The sequence below is a fragment of the Lagenorhynchus albirostris genome, chromosome 16 (assembly GCF_949774975.1).
Source record: "Lagenorhynchus albirostris chromosome 16, mLagAlb1.1, whole genome shotgun sequence".
Taxonomy (NCBI): domain Eukaryota; kingdom Metazoa; phylum Chordata; class Mammalia; order Artiodactyla; family Delphinidae; genus Lagenorhynchus; species Lagenorhynchus albirostris.
In genome coordinates this window covers 67,663,787-67,681,665 of record NC_083110.1, presented here as the reverse complement: position 1 = coordinate 67,681,665, position 17,879 = coordinate 67,663,787, and the positions used below count along the sequence as shown (strand labels likewise).

The following is a 17,879-nucleotide window of genomic DNA, read 5'->3' as shown; positions in this document are numbered from 1 at the left end:
AATCTTAAAAAGTCCTAGTTAAAAGGGCCATCTTGGATGCCACCAAAACATTGGATGTATCTGGACTTCCACACAGGAGGATATTGACATCCCAGGCACAAGCCACAGTAGAGAGAGCTTAGCATAGAAGAGGCCTCCAGCACTTACCTCTGGAGCAGTCTTCACCCCTGTAAGGGTGTTTACAGGCACAGCGGTAGTAAGGAGAACTCTGAGTAATGAGACAGTCTCCTTGGCCACATGGGTTGTTCTTGCATTTGTTTTGCACTGTAGGAGATCAATAGAGAAGTAGGGACAAAGTACAGGACATTATTTGGGGCACATTTTACTTTGAGAGGTACCTGTACAGTACAATGTTTGGGAGGGGAGTGCGGGGGCGTGGGGAGAGGTGGTGTTGGTGACTGATAGAGCATGTGCCCCCTGTCCATGGTTCTGAAACATCATGCTACCCACCTAGACAAGGCTTCTGTCTTATCCTTGGGTCGTGGATGATTGCTTCCCAGTTCCTTATGAGTTTCTAGGGCTCATAGTCTTTATTATGCTATTTTTATAAACACCTTGATAATTTTTACATCTTCAGAAAAGTGGAGCTGCAATTTGAGTTTCTCCATTGTATAGCTGATTTTATATTCCATTTACAATTTTGTCATTCTTCCAAGAAGTTGAGGGATAAACCCAGTAACTATGTTTGGGCCTGATATCCCAAACCATCCTGAAAATTTTATTGAAAGATTTTGTAGGATTGAAAATGGTAGGAATAACTGAAGAGGGCACAGAGAAAACAAGTCAACCATAAAACCCTCACTTCCTCCCTCACCCCACTTAGATGGTTGCTAGATGTGACAGAATCCAGGTTCTCTCTAGGGGTGCAATTAGCCTGTAAGAATTCTATTCCCAATACCTTATTACATAGCCTCATGTTATGCCCACAAGAGGTCACTAAGAGTGGACACACCTTTTTTCAGAGTCTCCACGAGTGAGGATGGCAGGAAGAGAGAGCATGGGGCTGGGAGTCAGGCACCAGGTCTGTAATTTCTGCTCTTCTCTTAATTAGCTGTGTAACCACGAGCAAGTCCCCTGTACACTCTGGGCTCCCTTTCTCTAACAAGGTTGAGCCTTATGTGCCCTGAGAGCCTTCCTGCTCTTGTATATGAACAACATTTCTCTGCTGAAGTTGGTCTAAACACTCTTGGTCAGAACCCAGCTATTATCTCCTCTTACCCTCAATCTTCTCATCTGTGGAATGGACATACTAGTCCTATCTAACATGTAAGGGTGAGGACTCAGTGAGATGCTGCCTGTGACCATGCTGAGGAATCTATTACGCATAACATAATATGTGTGATTGTCAGCCTTTTCACGGGACTACTGAACCCTTCTTTACCCCCTAGAATTGGAGGAGAAACTGCCTCTTGTTCAACATGGAGGGAAGATTGGATCCAGTGAAGGTCCACTCACCATTCTGACACCTGTTTCCAGAGAAAGGGGCTGGACAGCTGCAGGTGAATGTGGCCCCGCTGATGAGGCAGTCCCCACCATGTGCACAGGGGTTGGACAGGCATGGATCTAAAACACGTGGGCGGAAGTCAATGTTGCAATGAACAGCAGGCAAGAAGCCCCCTGTCTGCACTGAATTTCCATCTCCTGCCCCAAATGAGAGAGGAACTGCCTAGCCAGTGATTGGGGAAAGGGGGAAACATGCATTGACCTTAAAGAGCCGGGAAAACTGCCATGACAAGACCAGAGGGAGGAATTCAGGTTAGTAAGAGGAGAGGCAAGAAGGAATCGTGACTGTCTCCCTCAGCCTGGCTTTGGATGGGGCCTTTCTCGTTGAGTAACTCCCCTTTCCCGTCATCAGTGTCTCTCTCCTCCCAGGCTCGCTGGGAGTGCCACGGGGTCTGTCTCTGATGCCGAAGGCATTTCACAAGCCTGAAGACCTCCCCTACTCCCAGTGCCCAGGGGTGGAGGTCAGGAGTGGGGAACGAAATCCCACCCCTAATGAAACACAAGCTTTCTGAACATCAGGAAAGAAGACCAAAGGCAAGAGGGGGACAGAAGAATTGACGGCGAGGAGGAAATGACCCAGTGGCCTTCATCTTTCTTCAACTACTTGTTCAGTTAGATTTTGTCATATTTCATCTGTGCCTTTGGCTTTTCATGGTTGTCTGAATGGATCTTCCCTTGGGGAATTCTTTATCCTTCTGTTCACACACATTGTTCTTTGGTTCAGGAACTAGGATCCCTGGGCCTGGCTCTTGTTTTGATGGTCCCTTCTGATGTTCCCCTGATGCCCCGTATCTTGGCCCTGCCTTCCAGGCCACTTCGCAGTTACACAGCTTTTATTCCAGCTGCTAAGTGCTTTCCATTACTTCTACTGATTTAGTCACATGGCTTTGCTTAGGCCCAGCTTCTCATTTTCCTTTCTGTCTCAAGAAGCCACAAAAACAAACGTGGCCGAAGCACACATGTGTGAGCGCGCGTGCACACACACACACACACACACACACACAACTGTGCAAATCTTCTGAAGAGTGAAAAGAGAAAAAAAAAAACAGCACAGCACAATGGCAAATTTGTGAATGCTACAGTTTGAAGCCTAATGCTAAGACAGACTCTTCTGCATAATTAGGACTACCTGTCATGAAAGCTCTGGGGATGATTTTGAACATGACTCTAACCCACAGTGTCGGGAGAGCTAGATGATGATGCATAACTTGCTGAGTGACCTTGGCTAAGTCAGCTCCTCTCTTGGCCTCACTTGCTTCACCTGTCATTTGAAAGTGGGAGAGATGGTCTCTAAGAACCTCCCCAGTATTCATAGTATGTAATTCTAACTGAATAAAAGCCAGTCTAAATAATTTTGTAATACCTATTTTATGATGCTGGTCAGAGAGTAAGAGAAGAGAGAGCCCTTGCATGTGGTCACACATAAACTCCCCTCCAGGTACGCTGCTCTCCTCCCAGGAGGGCCCCCCCAAACAGCTCTGGTACCTACCGTCCTCCACGTAGTACCAGTCAGGATTCTCGGGATGGCCTAGAGCACTGCTGGCATTCCCCTCCTGGTCGTAATACTCTTGGCTGTACTCATAGTGGTCGAGAGTCCAATCTACAGATGTGGGAACAGGACAGAAGCAACCCTAGTCATCAGACCTAAAGAAGTCACCATTTTATTTCACTGAAAACCCCCTTTCCCAAAGATTTCTAGGTCCTAAAGGAGGGTTCATGTGTCTTTCCAGCTCCTGACGCTGACGGGGCAGATGGAAGGGGTCGGGCACCGTGAGTTTTCATTTGAGGGGGCTGTCATGACCCAGTGAGCCAGCGCTGGCATTTGGCAGGGTCAAGAGCACGTGATTGGAAATGGCTTTTCACTAACCGTGACCTTGGACAAGCCAACTGTATCCTCCGTGCCTCAGTTTTCTCACCTGTAAAGAGCAGGAAGATGACTGGGGCGCAGGGAGTCTCCAAGGTCCTGTATGAGATCTGCCCAGGGTCAGATCCAGTGGCACTTGGGTGCCTTGTTGGGTGGTTCTGTGAATGAAGTTTCTCAGTGGGACTTTATCAGTCACCTTAGCTGAATAAAGTCAAAGAAACTTGTCCCTTTTCTTTCAGCTTCAGCATCAAACTACTCCCGAGTTATTTACATAGAATCATCGTAACTGTTAATATTTACTGAGTCTTTACTACGTACCAGGCTCTGGACTAAGCATTTTACATGAACCACCCCATTCCATTCTCATAAAAATCTAGATGTATTATTATCTCTACTTTAAGCTTAGAAACCTGAGGCTCAAAGAGGTTAAGTAACTTGTCCAAGGTCACATAGCTAATAAATGACAGCATAGGAACTAAGGCAGTTTATCTCCATATATCCCTTAAATTGCACTCTCTCAACTGCTTCAGCGGGCCTCTCATACTGCCTCAGATAATTCAGTTACCCTTGGGAAAGGGGTCCTATCATTCCCGTTGCATATCCAGCCTGCTAATTAGGGATTGTCCAAGGACAGCCTTGAGAAGGTTCACGGATCTTGCCTACTGAAAGAAAGGGCAGTATATGGCGTTGCCCTTGGTTGTAAACCTTACACTAGACCAATCCACTAGGAAGAGCAGGTGTGTGTAAGCCTGGACTCAAGCTCTTTGTTGTCTGGGGCCTTGGAAGATGCTGATCGCTCTGTGGCTGAAGGAGAGGAGTTTGGGATTTGAAGAAGGTTGGGTTGACTTTGCTCTCTCCAGCTGGCAGGAGTATGGCAAGTCAGCAAGTTGAAGCTGTAAGGAAGCTGTCCAGAGATGCATATGTTAATGAGGCAGGAGCAAATGCAGATAGCCGACTTGAAAAGGCGCTCCCACGGAGCCACAGCGATGGCCCGGAGGATGGGACCTTACCTACGCCCGATTATCAACCACATTATCTTATTCGTCTCTCAGTCATTCCCTTATAGTCTTTATCTCTTTGGCTTTTGAAAAATCGACTTTTGCACAATGGCTGTTTTATATTTCCCATTAAAATGGAACTATCTTTTTATTTCCTTTTTGAATACGCCAACTCTGGTTCCTTGCCAAAGATTCACCTCATTTATCACAGTGTCAAGTCAAGACTCCCTTTGCCTCCTCATTATTTCTCCCGAGCTGCTTTTCCCCACTATGAAAATGCTCTCAGAGGAGGCCACCTTTCCAGGCATGAAGATCTAGGTTGAAGATAAGGCCATTGTCTTCCTGGAGCAAATAAAGTTTCTTTCCATCTAGCATGATAAAGCAGAGAAAGGGTGAGAAAGTAAGGGGAAAAAAATGTTTTTCTGAGTTTGACATGAAAGATTTCAAACTGACATTTGGAAGAGACAATGAGTTTGGTAATGAGATGATTGCCCCATTTCTTTCTTTCTTTTTTCTTTGGAGAATTGATTTTTGTTTTTCCAACAGGTGTTTATAGATAAGCGCCTTTGAATCGCTCCTGTAATTTCTCCCATCACCCCCACAAGTCGAGGGTCAGACTGGATAATCTTGGTTAGACCGTTAAGAATCATTTCTTTTGCAGATATTTGGAAATGAGGGAAGGTTTTTCATAAAGATGGAATGGTATGATTTTTCCAGGTGACAGAGGATGGATGAAATGTCTGTTGGAGGGTTTTGATTTGAATCCAGCCCTATTTACAAGGTCTGTTCACCTCTCAGTGAAGCTAAGGAGGGAATAAAACACATAGACTTTGAGTTACATTCCTGCCAAGAGAGGCATTCTCCAGGGTGCTATTCTCCAGGGTCCAGGGCCCTTGGTTGAGGTGGGATAGAAGCAGCAGAGGCTCAGTGGCCCCAGATTGCCAGAAGCCATCAGTTGGAAGACTGTGCAAGGGAAGGCCAAGATCCTTGACATTTGGGGTGGGTTGCGATATGTTTTGAAAATGCTTTTTAGAAGAGTCACCTGGGAGGGTTTCTCTACCTCCAAACTTAAAGCTTGTTTTGTCTTTTCTATTCTATTGGTAGTTCATCCCATTGCCTATGTAAGAAACATGTATTGTGCACCTACAGTGGGACAAGTATTATGCCAGGTGCAGGAAGGCTTTGGGAACAATGGAGAATTATACAAAAAAGAGTGGGATGTGGCCTCCAGTCAAAGGAACCTCGAATCCGGGATGGATGGGGGAAGAAAGCCAGCCAAGGAAGGAGATGAAAGGGTAGTGAAGAGTCAGGGGAGCTGGATGTGGCCAAGTCTAGCTGACAGCCTCAAGTTCCACATTGGTACTCCGGTGTGGTATGAGCCAATCTGATGAAATAAAAGAGACCTGATTCTTCACCTCTCCCTGTGGCCATGCGCCCTGTGGCTTATTGCAATGTGCCTTTGCAGCTCGTCTCACCAAAAGATGGAGTCACAAATCAATAAAATTAGAAATGAAAAAGGAGAAGTTACAACAGACACCGCAGAATTACAAAGCATGCTAAGAGACTACTACAAGCAGCTCTATGCCAATAAAATGGACAACCTGGAAGAAATGGACAAATTCTTAGAAAAGTATAACCTTCCAAGACTGAACCAGGAAGAAATAGAAAATACAAACAGACCAACCAATCACAAGTAATGAAATTGAAACTGTGATTAAAAATCTTCCAACAAACAAAAGTCCAGGACCAGATGGCTTCACAGGTGAATTCTATCAAACATTTAAAGAGCTAACACCCATCCTTCTCAAACTCTTCCCAAAAATTGCAGAGGAAGGAACACTCCCAAACTCATTCTATGAGGTCACCATCAGCCTGATACCAAAACCAGACAAAGATATTACAAAAAAAGAAAATTACAGACCAATATCACTGATGAATATAGATGCAAAAATCCTCAACAAAATACTAGTAAACAGAATCCAACAACACATTAAAAGGCTCATACACCATGATCAAGTGGGATTTATCCCAGGGATGCAAGGATTCTTCAATATATGCAAATCAATCAATGTGATACACCATATTAACAAATTAAAGAATAAAAACCATATGATCATCTCAATAGATGCAGAAAAAGCTTTTGACAAAATTCAACACCCATTTATGATAAAAACTCTCCAGAAAATGGGCATAGAGGGAACCTACATCAACATAATAAAGGCCATATATGAGAAACCCACAGCCAACATCATTCTCAATGGGGAAAAACTGAAAGTATTTCCTCTAAGATCAGGAACAAGACAAGGATGTCCACTCTTGCCACTATTATTTAACATAGTTTTGGAAGTTCTAGCCATGGCAATCAGAGAAGAAAAAGAAATACAAATTGGAAAAGAAGAAGTAAAATTGTCACTGTGTGCAGATGACATGATACTATACATAGAGAATCCTAAAGATACTACCAGAAAACTACTAGAGCTAATCAATAATTTGGTAAAGTGGCAGGATACAAAATTAATGCACAGAAATCTCTTGCATTCCTATACACTAATGATAAAAAATCTGAAAGAGAAATTAAGGAAACACACCCATTTACCATTGCAACAAAAAGAATAAAATACCTAGGAATAAACCTACCTAGGGAGACAAAAGACCTGTATACAGAAAACTATAAGACACTGATGAAAGAAATTAAAGATGATACCAACAGATGGAGAGATATACCATGTTCTTGGATTGGAAGAATCAATATTGAGAAAATGACTATACTACCCAAAGCAATCTACAGATTCAATGCAATCCCTATCAAATTACCAATGGCATTTTTTCACAGAACTAGAACAAAAAATCTTAAAATTTGTATGGAGACACAAAAGACCCCAAATAGCCAAAGCAATCTTGAGGGGAAAAAGTGGAGCTGGAGGAGTCAGACTCCCTGACTTCAGACTACACTACAAAGCTACAGTAATCAAGACAATATGGTACTGGCACAAAAACAGAAACATAGATCAACAGAACAGGACAGAAAGCCCAGAGATAAACCCACACACCTATGGTCAACTAATCTATGACAAAGGAGGCAAGGATATACAATGGAGAAAAGACAGTCTCTTCAATAAGTGGTGCTGGGAAAACTGGACAGCTACATGTAAAAGAATGAAATTAGAACACTCCTTAACACCATACACAAAAATAAACTCAAAATGGATTAGAGACCTAAATGTAAGACCGGACACTATAAAACTCTTACAGGAAAACATAGGAAGAACACTCTTTGACATAAATCACAGCAAGAACTTTTTTGATCCACCTCCTAGAGTAATGGAAATAGAAATAAAAATAAACAAATGGGACCTAATGAAACGTAAAACCTTTTGCAAAGCAAAGGAAACTACAAACGACGAAAAGACAACCCTCAGAATGGGAGAAAATATTTGCAAACAAATCAATGGACAAAGGCTTAATCTCCAAAATATATAAACAGTTCATGCAGCTCAATATTATAAAAACAAACAACCCAATCCAAAAATTGGCAGAAGACCTAAATAGACATTTCTCCAACGAAGATATACAGAGTGCCAACAAACACATGAAAGAATGCTCAACAGCACTAATCATTAGAGAAATGCAAATCAAAACTACAATGAGGTATAACCTCACACCAGTCAGAATGGCCATCATCAAAAAATCTACAAACAGTAAATGCTGGAGAGGGTGTGGAGAAAAGGGAACCCTCTTGCACTGTTGGTGGGAATGTAAATTGATACAGCCACTATGGAGAACGGTATGGAGGTTCCTTAAAAAACTAAAAATAGGCCTTCCCTGGTGACGCAGTGGTTGAGAGTCCGCCTGCCGATGCAGGGGACACGGGTTCGTGCCCCGGTCTGGGAAGATCCCACATGCCGCGGAGCCTGGACCCAGGAGCCATGGCTGCTGACCTGCGTGTCTGGAGCCTGTGCTCCGCAATGGGAGAGGCCACAACAGTGAGAGACTCGAGTACCACAAAAAAAAAAAAAAAAAAACTAAAAATAGAATTACCATATGACCCATCAATCCCACTACTGGGCATATACCCAGAGAAAACCATAATTCAAAAAGACACATGCACCCCAGTGTTCATTGCAGCACTATTTACAATAGCCAGGTCATGGAAGCAGCGTAAATGCCCATCGACAGACGAATGGATAAAGAAGAGGTGGTACATATATGCAATGGAATATTACTCAGCCATAAAAAGGAACGAAATTGGGTCATTTGTAGAGACGTGGATGGATCTAGAGACTGTCATACAGAGTGAAGTAACTCAGAAAGAGAAAAACAAATATCATATATTAACGCATATATATGGAATGTAGAAAAATGATACAGATGAACTGGTTTGCAGGGCAGAAGTTGAGACACAGATGTGGAAAACAAACATATGGACCCCAAGGGGGGAAAGTGGCATGGGGGATGGTGGTGGTGGGATGAATTGGGAGATTGGGATTGACATATATACAGTGATGTGTATAAAATAGATAGCTAATAAGAACCTGCTGTATAAAAAATAAAATTCAAAAAAGGAAAAAGATGGAAGTTTCTCCATCCCTAGGGTCTGGGCTGGCCTTGGGACTTGCTTTGCCAATAGCTTCTAGTGGAAGCATTGTGTACCAGCTCCAAGCTTCTCTTTCTCTCTCTCATGGACCCCTGTGACTGCCGTGTGAATAGGTTTGGGCTCTTCTAGGTAGGATAATGGAACATGTGAGGCAGCCCTAGGCCCCAGCCAAGGTCTCAAACATGTAAGAAAGCCCAGCTAATCTCCCAGCTGACTACAGACACATGAGGAAGCCCAGCCAAGATCAGCTGACCCTGCCTAGGCTAGAAGAACTGCCCAGCTGAACCCAGTCTAAATTGTCAACCAACACAGTTTACTGCACACATGGGTCCACTTACATGTGGATTTTTTTTCAGTAGATACATATGCACATGCACTGTAAGTGTATTTTCTCTTCCTTATGGCTTTCTTACTAACATTTTCTTTTCTCTGGCTTACTTGTAAGAATACAGTATATAATACATATAACATACAAAATTGTGTTGATCGACTGTTTATATTATCAGTAAGGCTTCCAGCCAACAGTACACTCTTAGTAGTTAAGCTTGCAGGGAGTCAAAATGGATTTTTGACTACATGGGGAGGTCAGGACCCCCAACCCTTGAATTGTTCAAGAGTCAACCATATCATGTAGTAATAACACATGAACACACATGGCTTAATATTGAGCTGCTGGTGGGATACGAATTTTAGATACTAGAATTCCTCAGTGGCCCAGGAGGTTGCAGAATTTTAGGTTTCACGGCTGGATCTCAGAGGGCACACCTCTTGAGTTTTGTATTTAACTTGGTCTATCTGATTTCTTTCCTTCAACTAGACAGTTGGTTTCTTAAGAGAAAGGGCGATGTCCATTCCTCTTTCTACCCCACAGTGCCCAGCACAGAGCCCTATATGCTGTGAATATATATGTTGGACAGATCAACCTTTCCCTCTATGGCCAAGCCTCCCTTCCTTCTGATTGGCTGGCACACAGTGGGCACATAGCTCTGCCAGTGAAGATGGTGTCTGCCTGGTGCAGAGTAAACAGGGAATTCAGGAAAAAAAACTATTTGAGATTTGGGTCATAGATATTTAGTGAAGAAAATGTCTGATGAGCTCAAGAGGAGTATAGAAATTTGTCCAAGGGTTTTCCTGGGGACACAGGGACTGCATGCAGCCTGACATGAAATTTGGTTCCATTGGTAGATTTTTAAAAAGTTTTCCAGGTTCCAATACAGATTACTTGAGATTTTCTCTAGGCTATAGAGAAGGAGAAAGCTTTGCAGGATGAACGGGGGAGCTGTCAGAAGCATTTCATATCAGGTATAAAAAGAAACCCTTGTGGATTTGTCTAATTATAAGAGTCTGTTTTTAGAATTTATCAGGAAGAATGGTAAAGAATATCCCGAGTTAACTCAAATATTCCAAATAATAGGTTATTATGTACTGAGTATTTTCTATGTATTGGTGACTATACAAAATAAACGTGGTTGCACACAACCTTATTTAACTTTAAAAAAACCTCTATAGCATAGGTATTATTATTCCCATTTTACAGAAAAGGAAAAACTAAGGCAGAAGGAGATGGTATCAGAAGCCAGGTCTACCTAAGTCCAAGTCTGGTTTGCTAGTTTATGAGCCCTGGAGCCTCTTGTGGGTTTGTGTTTCTGGAAACTCCATGGGTTTTGGCTTCCAGGAAGTAACACCATTGGGAAATCTCTTTTGTCACATCCTCCAGGTCCCTCAACCAGGATTATTGTGGTCCATACATGGGGTCTGTCGGAAAAACTCAAGAGTTCCTGGGATGGGGTTTTGCAGCTGCTTGGGTTAAAGAGCTTGCCAGATGTGTGGAACAGAATAAAAATCCCTGGAATGCCGTCCCTGTTGGCACCATCCATCACTGTGGCACAGACGGTTCCTCCGAGGGCCTCCCCCAAACCCCAACCCTGTCAGCCTGCATTTGATGCTTCCATTCTGGCTGACAGGGCAAGCCCAGCAGAGACCCTTGCTGGCAGGCGTCAGGACAGCTGATGGATGGGCTCAGTCTGTGTTGCTGGGCAGAATCTAGCTGGCTTTGAAGAGGCATTTCTGCAGGCCTGTGGGCTGTCATGTCACCTGCTTTGGGGAGATGGGCAGAGTCTGTGTTGTTTGATGGTCACCTCCTCTGCCACCCATTGGGGACTGTGGCCCAGGCCCATCTGCTCCAGCCAGGCCCTCACCATGTACTGTCTCCAGCAAGACCAACTCCAGTAGCAGCTTGCCCGTGGACTTGAACACAGCATTTCCCTGGCCACACTGTTGTCAAAGCCGGCGGGGAATCTGACAAATTCCATCAAAGTACAACCCTCAGGTGAAATTAAATCAGACGTGAACAGGGCTGTTTTTAGAACCTAACCTGCTCTTTGCAGAAAGACCCAGCCACTACATCTCACCCTGTTCCACAGCCAGAGGCTGACAGAACACCTCGAGATGGACTCGGGGGCATGCATGTGGCCTGTCCCAGGATCCCTTCATCTACTTAACCGAACTATCAGAAGCCCTTGGCAGGGTTCTTATAAAGCCCAGAAGCTCAGTATGTTAAATACTACATTTTCCACTCCTTACTAAGTGGCTTTTCAGCCTGTGCTCGAATACCGCCAGTGATGGAGAACTCACTACCACTCAAGAGCCCAAAAGCCCATTCAGATTTTTTGACAACTATGATGATGAGAAAGTTCTTCCTGTTTGCAGATCAAATCTGACCCTAAAGTTTCCAATCTATTTGATTAAAGCTGAAGGCCTTATGGACACAAAGAATGTATCCACTCCCTTTTCTGTGAGGTCTGTTCAGTAGGGCCACTGCATACATTTGTTCGTGTTGTTCACTGCACAATCCAGGGTGTCATAAACTCATAGTCATTGTAGATGTCTTTTGCAACTTTCTGGCAGGTGGCAGTAAAGTTTCTTGAGGTAAATACTCCTGTTAACTCCCACAAAGCCCACCTCGTGGACTACGGGTGGGGCTGCTTTTCTTTTCTTTTCTTTTTTTTTTGCGGTACGCGGGCCTCTCACTGTTGTGGCCTTTCCCGTTGCGGAGCACAGGCTCCGGACGCGCAGGCTCAGCGGTCATGGCTCATGAGCCCAGCCACTCCGCAGCATGTGGGATCTTCCCAGACCGGGGCACGAACCCGTGTCCCCTGCATCGGCAGGCGGACTCTCAACCACTGCGCCACCAGGGAAGCCCGGGGCTGCTTTTCAAACACTTGAAGAGGGTGAGGTCCCTTGAGTGTTAGATGTCCTGTTTCTTCCTCTGTGCAAGCCCACAGTTCCGAAGCTCTGTCTCGTGGGCACCCAGACCAAAGCAGCCCCTTCAGTGGTGCCTGAGAAGTTCGCGCTGAAGGCTGGGGAGGGGGTATCTCTTCCCATCTCTTGGCCTTGGACCCACCCTGGATTCCAAGTATGCTGCTGGTCTGGCCAGCTGGGGGAGCCCCCTGAAATATGATTCTTCCAAGCAATTGAATTATATGTTGTTGAATTCAACACTCTCCTTTGCTTTGGGGAAAGACACTGATCCTTTCCCAGTCCCCACACCACGCTCATGTACATTTCTATCCAATTCCACAAACATTCCCTGAGCGTGCAGGGCACGACAAGTTCCAAGCATCGCTTGCCTTGAGCCGGCACAAATCTGTCTGCCCATCCAGGGCTTTGCTGCCAGAGAATATTGACTGTCAAGCTGAATTTGACCCAGTTATCACCTTCTTTGCTCCGAAGAGACCCTTGATCCAATGTTTAGACGCGACTGTGATCTCCATGTGCCTGGCTCTTGTCCTCTGTGGGTGACCAACGCAGGTCGTTACCAGTGGGGGATGTGTCCTCTGCCCCAGTGAAATAATCAGTGGAGTTTTCTCCCTTGGGCCTCAGAGCAGCAAAGGGAGACTCAGACCCAGAGACAGAGACCGAGAGATGGACGATGTGGCAGGAAGGAGCAGCTCTGCTCAGCCCAGGCCCGGCTGAGGGCACCAGGCAGAGGAAGCGGGGCAGGTGAGAGGTGGCAGGTGTGTCTGTGAGAGAAGAGCCTGTGTGGAAGAACATTGAGGAGACACACCGGGTGGAGGAGCAACCCAGTTCGGGTGCTGGTGAGAGGCCATCAGCAGCGGTGGGCCAGCCGGGGGCTGCCTGTACAGCACCACCCTCTCAGCACAGAGGGGCTGGCTCCCCACCGAAGTGGGTGGAGAGAGTGGGGTAGCACAGGGCTGGCCTTCCTGGAGCCATTGTTCAAGACGCCCTCACTTTGCCTTGGCCTTTTGGTCTCATTTCAGACACTAATGGGCTGTGTGACCTCGGGCAGGATGTTTCCCCTCTCTGGGCCTCAGTATCCTTCTGTATAAAATGAAGGGGTTTAACGGCTTCAGCAATTCTTCCCTTGGGGTCATGAGACTGGACATCAAGGATGTCCACAGGCAACTCAAAATTGTGTAAAGCACTGTGTGTGTGTGTGTGTGTGTGTGTGTGTGTGTGTGTGTGTGTGTGACACACAAATACCCAGGAATGCATTTCTCTGGGAAGATCCTCAAAGCGGTCCGTGACACTTCTGAACCATTGGAACCCTGAGGTCACATCCACACTCGCATGTACGGGCCCCCTTTTCTCCATCCCAGAACCAGCCTGTGGGGTTGGAATCCCCAGGGGGGTCCACACACTCACCTGGGTCCGGGTCGGTGAGTAAAGACAGGAGGGAGAACTGAAAAACAAAATGACACAGAGCAGAGCAAGGTTGAGTCCTCTGAGCAGGCCGGGTGCTTTCCTGAGCTCCTGCGAGCTGACAGGAGCCTTCTTGGAGTCACAGCTGGGGCACAGGAGCACGGGGTACTTCCTGATGGCTGGAGCGGTGGTGTCGTGGATTGGAGAGAGAGGGGCTGGGGCCTATTTGACGATGCTCCCCGCTCTTCCTGTGCTGGCTGAGTGCTCCAAAGCGCCACTCTTTCTCCCCAGGGTGGATGTGTAGTGCTTGCACTTACCTGTTCCATGCTGGAACCTGGCCGCCCGGGTACTGACCGTCTTGTCAGGTACAGTGATCAGCATGTATTGTGCATCTCCTCTGGCCGACTACACATTGCTGAATTTAACTCTTCTAACAACCCTATGAAGAGGCTTTACTAGCCTGTTCACAGATGAGAAAACTGAGGCTCAGAGGTCACACAGCCGTGAGAGGATTCGGATTCACGCCCAAGTCTAGTGATTGTCTCAGGTGACAGTTCCTTAAGGTTGGAGATGGACAGATGCTTAAACTCTCCAATTACTTCCCACTGTTCTTGGAATAAAGTACAAACACCAACTATGACCTGTAAACCTCCTCCCATACCCCTCTCTCCTGCTGCTCTTTACTAATCTCCAGCCACACCTAGGTTCAAAATGACACTAGCCAAGCTCTTTCCACCTCAGGCCGTTTGCAATTGCTGTTCCCTCTGCCTAGAAAGCTCTCCACCCAACCCCTCCAATGACCATCACTGGGTCTCAGCTTAAATGTCACTTCCCTGACTCCCCTATCAGTATGATATGCCCCCATTGTTTTGTCTCTGCACCCATTCATTTCCTCCATGGTCCCCATTACAGCTTGTAGTTTTGTATGTTTATTTGCATGTTATCTGTCTCTCACATCAAACTCTGCCCTCACAAGAAAGTGGAGGCTCTTGTATGTTTCATCTCTGAGGTATTTACCCAATATTGAGCCGGTGCTGGGCACATGGCATGCCTCAAAAAGTTTTGCATAAAAAAGTAAATAATGATAGGAATAGTGTTTTTGGTGGTGGTGGTAGTGTTTTTTGTTTTTTTTACAATGCAGTACTTACCAGAAAAAGAAAGTTTTACCTATTTAATAGCTGGAATATTTTCTTTCACTTACATCAGATGTCAGCAGACAAAGGTCCTTGAGCCGAACCTGGCAGTTGTGTTTTTGCCAATAAAGTTTTATTGGAACATGGCCACGCCCACCTGCTTACACATTGCCTGTGTCTGCCTTTGTGCTGCAACTGCAGGGCGTTTGTTGACACAGAGAGTATAATCCCAAATATCTCCTATCGGGTACTTTACAGACCAAGTTTGCTGACCTCTGACTTGGAAAACAAGAGTTCTAGCTCCTGACAGGGTTCCCTTTGGGTGGGTCTCGGTGACCAGGAAGCGGCCGTCAGTGTGATGTATCTTCCTCATACCCAGTCTAGGCAGTTTGGTATATTTGCTTCCTCTACCCTCAGCAGAAGTTTTAATTTTCTGTTTTACTGTAGCCTCCTCAGTCATTTTTGGGTAAAATGGTAAAAAGAAAGAAAGCATCCCGACGTGATGTACGCACAATAGGGCACAACATCAACGTGTAGCATTCTGGACAAAAATGCTTATCCTAAATCTACTCATGAGGAACGTGAGAGGCCCAAGTTGTGGGCTTTCTACAAAATAACTAGCCTCGACTCTGCAAGATCGTCAGTGTCATAAAAGGCAAAAAAGATGGGAAGACTGTTCTTTATTAAATGAGGCTAGAGACACCTGACAACTAAATGCAGCGTGGGTCCTTGATTGGATCCTAGATTTAAAAAAAAAGAAAAGAAAAGCCCTAAAGGATATTATTGGGACAATTGGGAAATCTGAATATAGATTTATGTCAGTATTATTTCGTTAGTGTTGAATTTCTTGAGAGTGATAATGGTAGTGTGGTTTTGTAGGAACACGTCCTTATTCTTAGAAGACGCTGAAGTAGGGAGGGAGATGTCTGCAATTTAGGTGCAAATGATTCAGCAAACCAACCAACCAACCAACCAAACAAACAAACAAAACAAATGTATATATCGGGTTGGCCAAAAAGTTCGTTTGGGTTTTTCCCCAATGCATAAGAGATCATGGCAGAAAGCAACTATGGCAAAGGGTCTGTGTTGCATCTATCTGGGTGAATGATAATCAGTGAATTATTCTTTCCAGTTTTCTGGAGGTTTGACAAATTACAAAATAAAAAGTTGTGGGGGAGAAAGTCATGCAAAGAAAGGAAGAGGGGGCTTCCCTGGTGGCGCAGTGGTTGAGAGTCCACCTGCTGATGCAGGGGACACGGGTTCGTGCCCCAGTCCGGGAAGATCCCACATGCCGCGGAGCGGCTGGGCCCGTGAGCCATGGCCACTGAGCCTGCGCGTCCAGAGCCTGCGCTCCGCAACGGGAGAGGCCACAACAGTGAGAGGTACGCGTACCGCAAAAAAAAAAAAAAAAAAAAAAAGAAAAAGAAAAAAGAAATAGAAGCCATCTGTTGTCTGGACAGTGACTATTTAAATGCATCACTATTGACCTGCCCTGTTTCTGCAGGAAATAGACAAGGGGTGGGGATTTTGTTTGGTGGGGGTTGGTAGTGGCAGGCGGAGTTGGCAGAAGGGCAGGTTCAGATCTCAGGGTGTTTCTGGGGCTGGGGTGCTTGAACAGGGAGCAGCTGACGTTGACAACTCTGGGCATGAGTGGCAGGCAGGTGACAGAGAAGAAGCATGAGGGGACCCTGAGGACAAATGTTACACCTCCTTCAGTCTCTCCCTCGTCACAGCCAGTCCTGGTCCTTTGCCTGCCTCATCCTCCCTCCATAAAGCTTGTGTGGACGTCAGGGCCCGTCACTCTCTACCTGTCTTCATCCAGCCCTTCAGGACCTGAGCCAGGGCAAGACCCCCAAATCTTAGCTGGAAACTGGAGCTTGAGGGAGAGTCAGGTGCTGCGCTGCCCACAGCCAGCAGGTGGCAGACGTGCCCTTCCCAGGAGTTGGAGCTGGAGCTGGGGCTCAGACGGAAAGCAAACAGAAAGAAAACAGGACCTGCCTGGCCTGGGGGCACCTTCAGATCCCACAGGCTCTCAGGGGGTCTGAAGCAGCTGCCGCCCAGCTGTGCAGCTTGGGCTGCATGGCAGGGTGTCCCAGGGGTCGGAAGCAGACCCACTCATTTTGTGGATCACCGGATCCACCCTCAGAAAGAGGCTGTGGTGAAATGTGGACACCGGCAGCCCAAACACCAGGCTGGATATTGGGGCACCAAACCGGAAAGGCTAGGACAATAGCCAGTGATTTATGCCGTATACCTGGATCCTGAAACTAACCTGGATGATGGCGAGGGGCTGAGGGGGATGGATAGACACAGTATCTGCCTCCTTTCATCCCATTATTCCATTCCAGTTTTCAAAAGAGACAGGGAAGTAAGAACTCCTATGCCTGGGACTTGCAAATCTAAATAGGAAGGTCATTGATGCAAAAGAAGTAGGAAGAGGCGCAGGAAGGGACAGCTGTGATCTCAGCTCGCATTTATTAAGACCCGACGGTTGCCAAGGACTGTGCTAAATGATTTATGTGCATTTTGTCTCTTTTATTGCACAGAATCCTTGATAATTGAAGTACTATAATTATGCCCATTTTATTTTATTTATTTATTTATTTATTTATTTATTTTTTGCGGTACGTGGGCCTCTCACTGTTGTGGCCTCTCCCGTTGCGGAGCACAGGCTCCTGACGCGCAGGCTCAGCGGCCATGGCTCACGGGCTCAGCTGCTCCGCGGCATGTGGGATCTTCCTGGACCGGGGCACGAACCCGCGTCCCCTGCATTGGCAGGCGGACTCTCAACCACTGCGCCACCAGGGAAGCCCAATTATGCCCATTTTAGAGGTGAGAAGACACATTTGCAGAGATTAAATTGCCCAAAATAACTCAGCTAGTAAATGATAGAGCCAGACCAGAAAAGAGCCAGTCTAACACCAGAGCCATTGCTGTGAGGGATGAGGGCCCCACAGCCTGCAAACATGGTGTTGAAAAGATGGAGAAGGAAGTGGGAGAGCTACTTAATGCTAAGAGAAGCAGGACATTGAGCCCGGTGAAGAGATTGGGTCCTTATTCTTGGAAACCTTTGGGAAAATCTTATCCAGAGTTGCCCAGGCCTGGGAAGACACAGAGAGGGCCAC

General features: G+C 46.0%; 1 protein-coding gene across 1 annotated transcript in view; it reads right to left on the bottom strand.

Annotated features, from left to right (window-relative positions):
• The window catches only part of HABP2 (hyaluronan binding protein 2), a 35,907-nt gene that overhangs the window by 9,656 nt on the left and 8,372 nt on the right, over positions 1-17,879 (bottom strand). Inside the window, exons 2-5 of the mRNA XM_060125962.1 lie at positions 13,625-13,661; positions 2,993-3,103; positions 1,456-1,563; positions 148-264 (exon numbers count right to left, since the gene is read on the bottom strand). Of these exons, the coding sequence (XP_059981945.1) occupies positions 148-264; positions 1,456-1,563; positions 2,993-3,103; positions 13,625-13,661 (373 nt within the window). The remainder of the gene's footprint in view (positions 1-147; positions 265-1,455; positions 1,564-2,992; positions 3,104-13,624; positions 13,662-17,879) is intronic.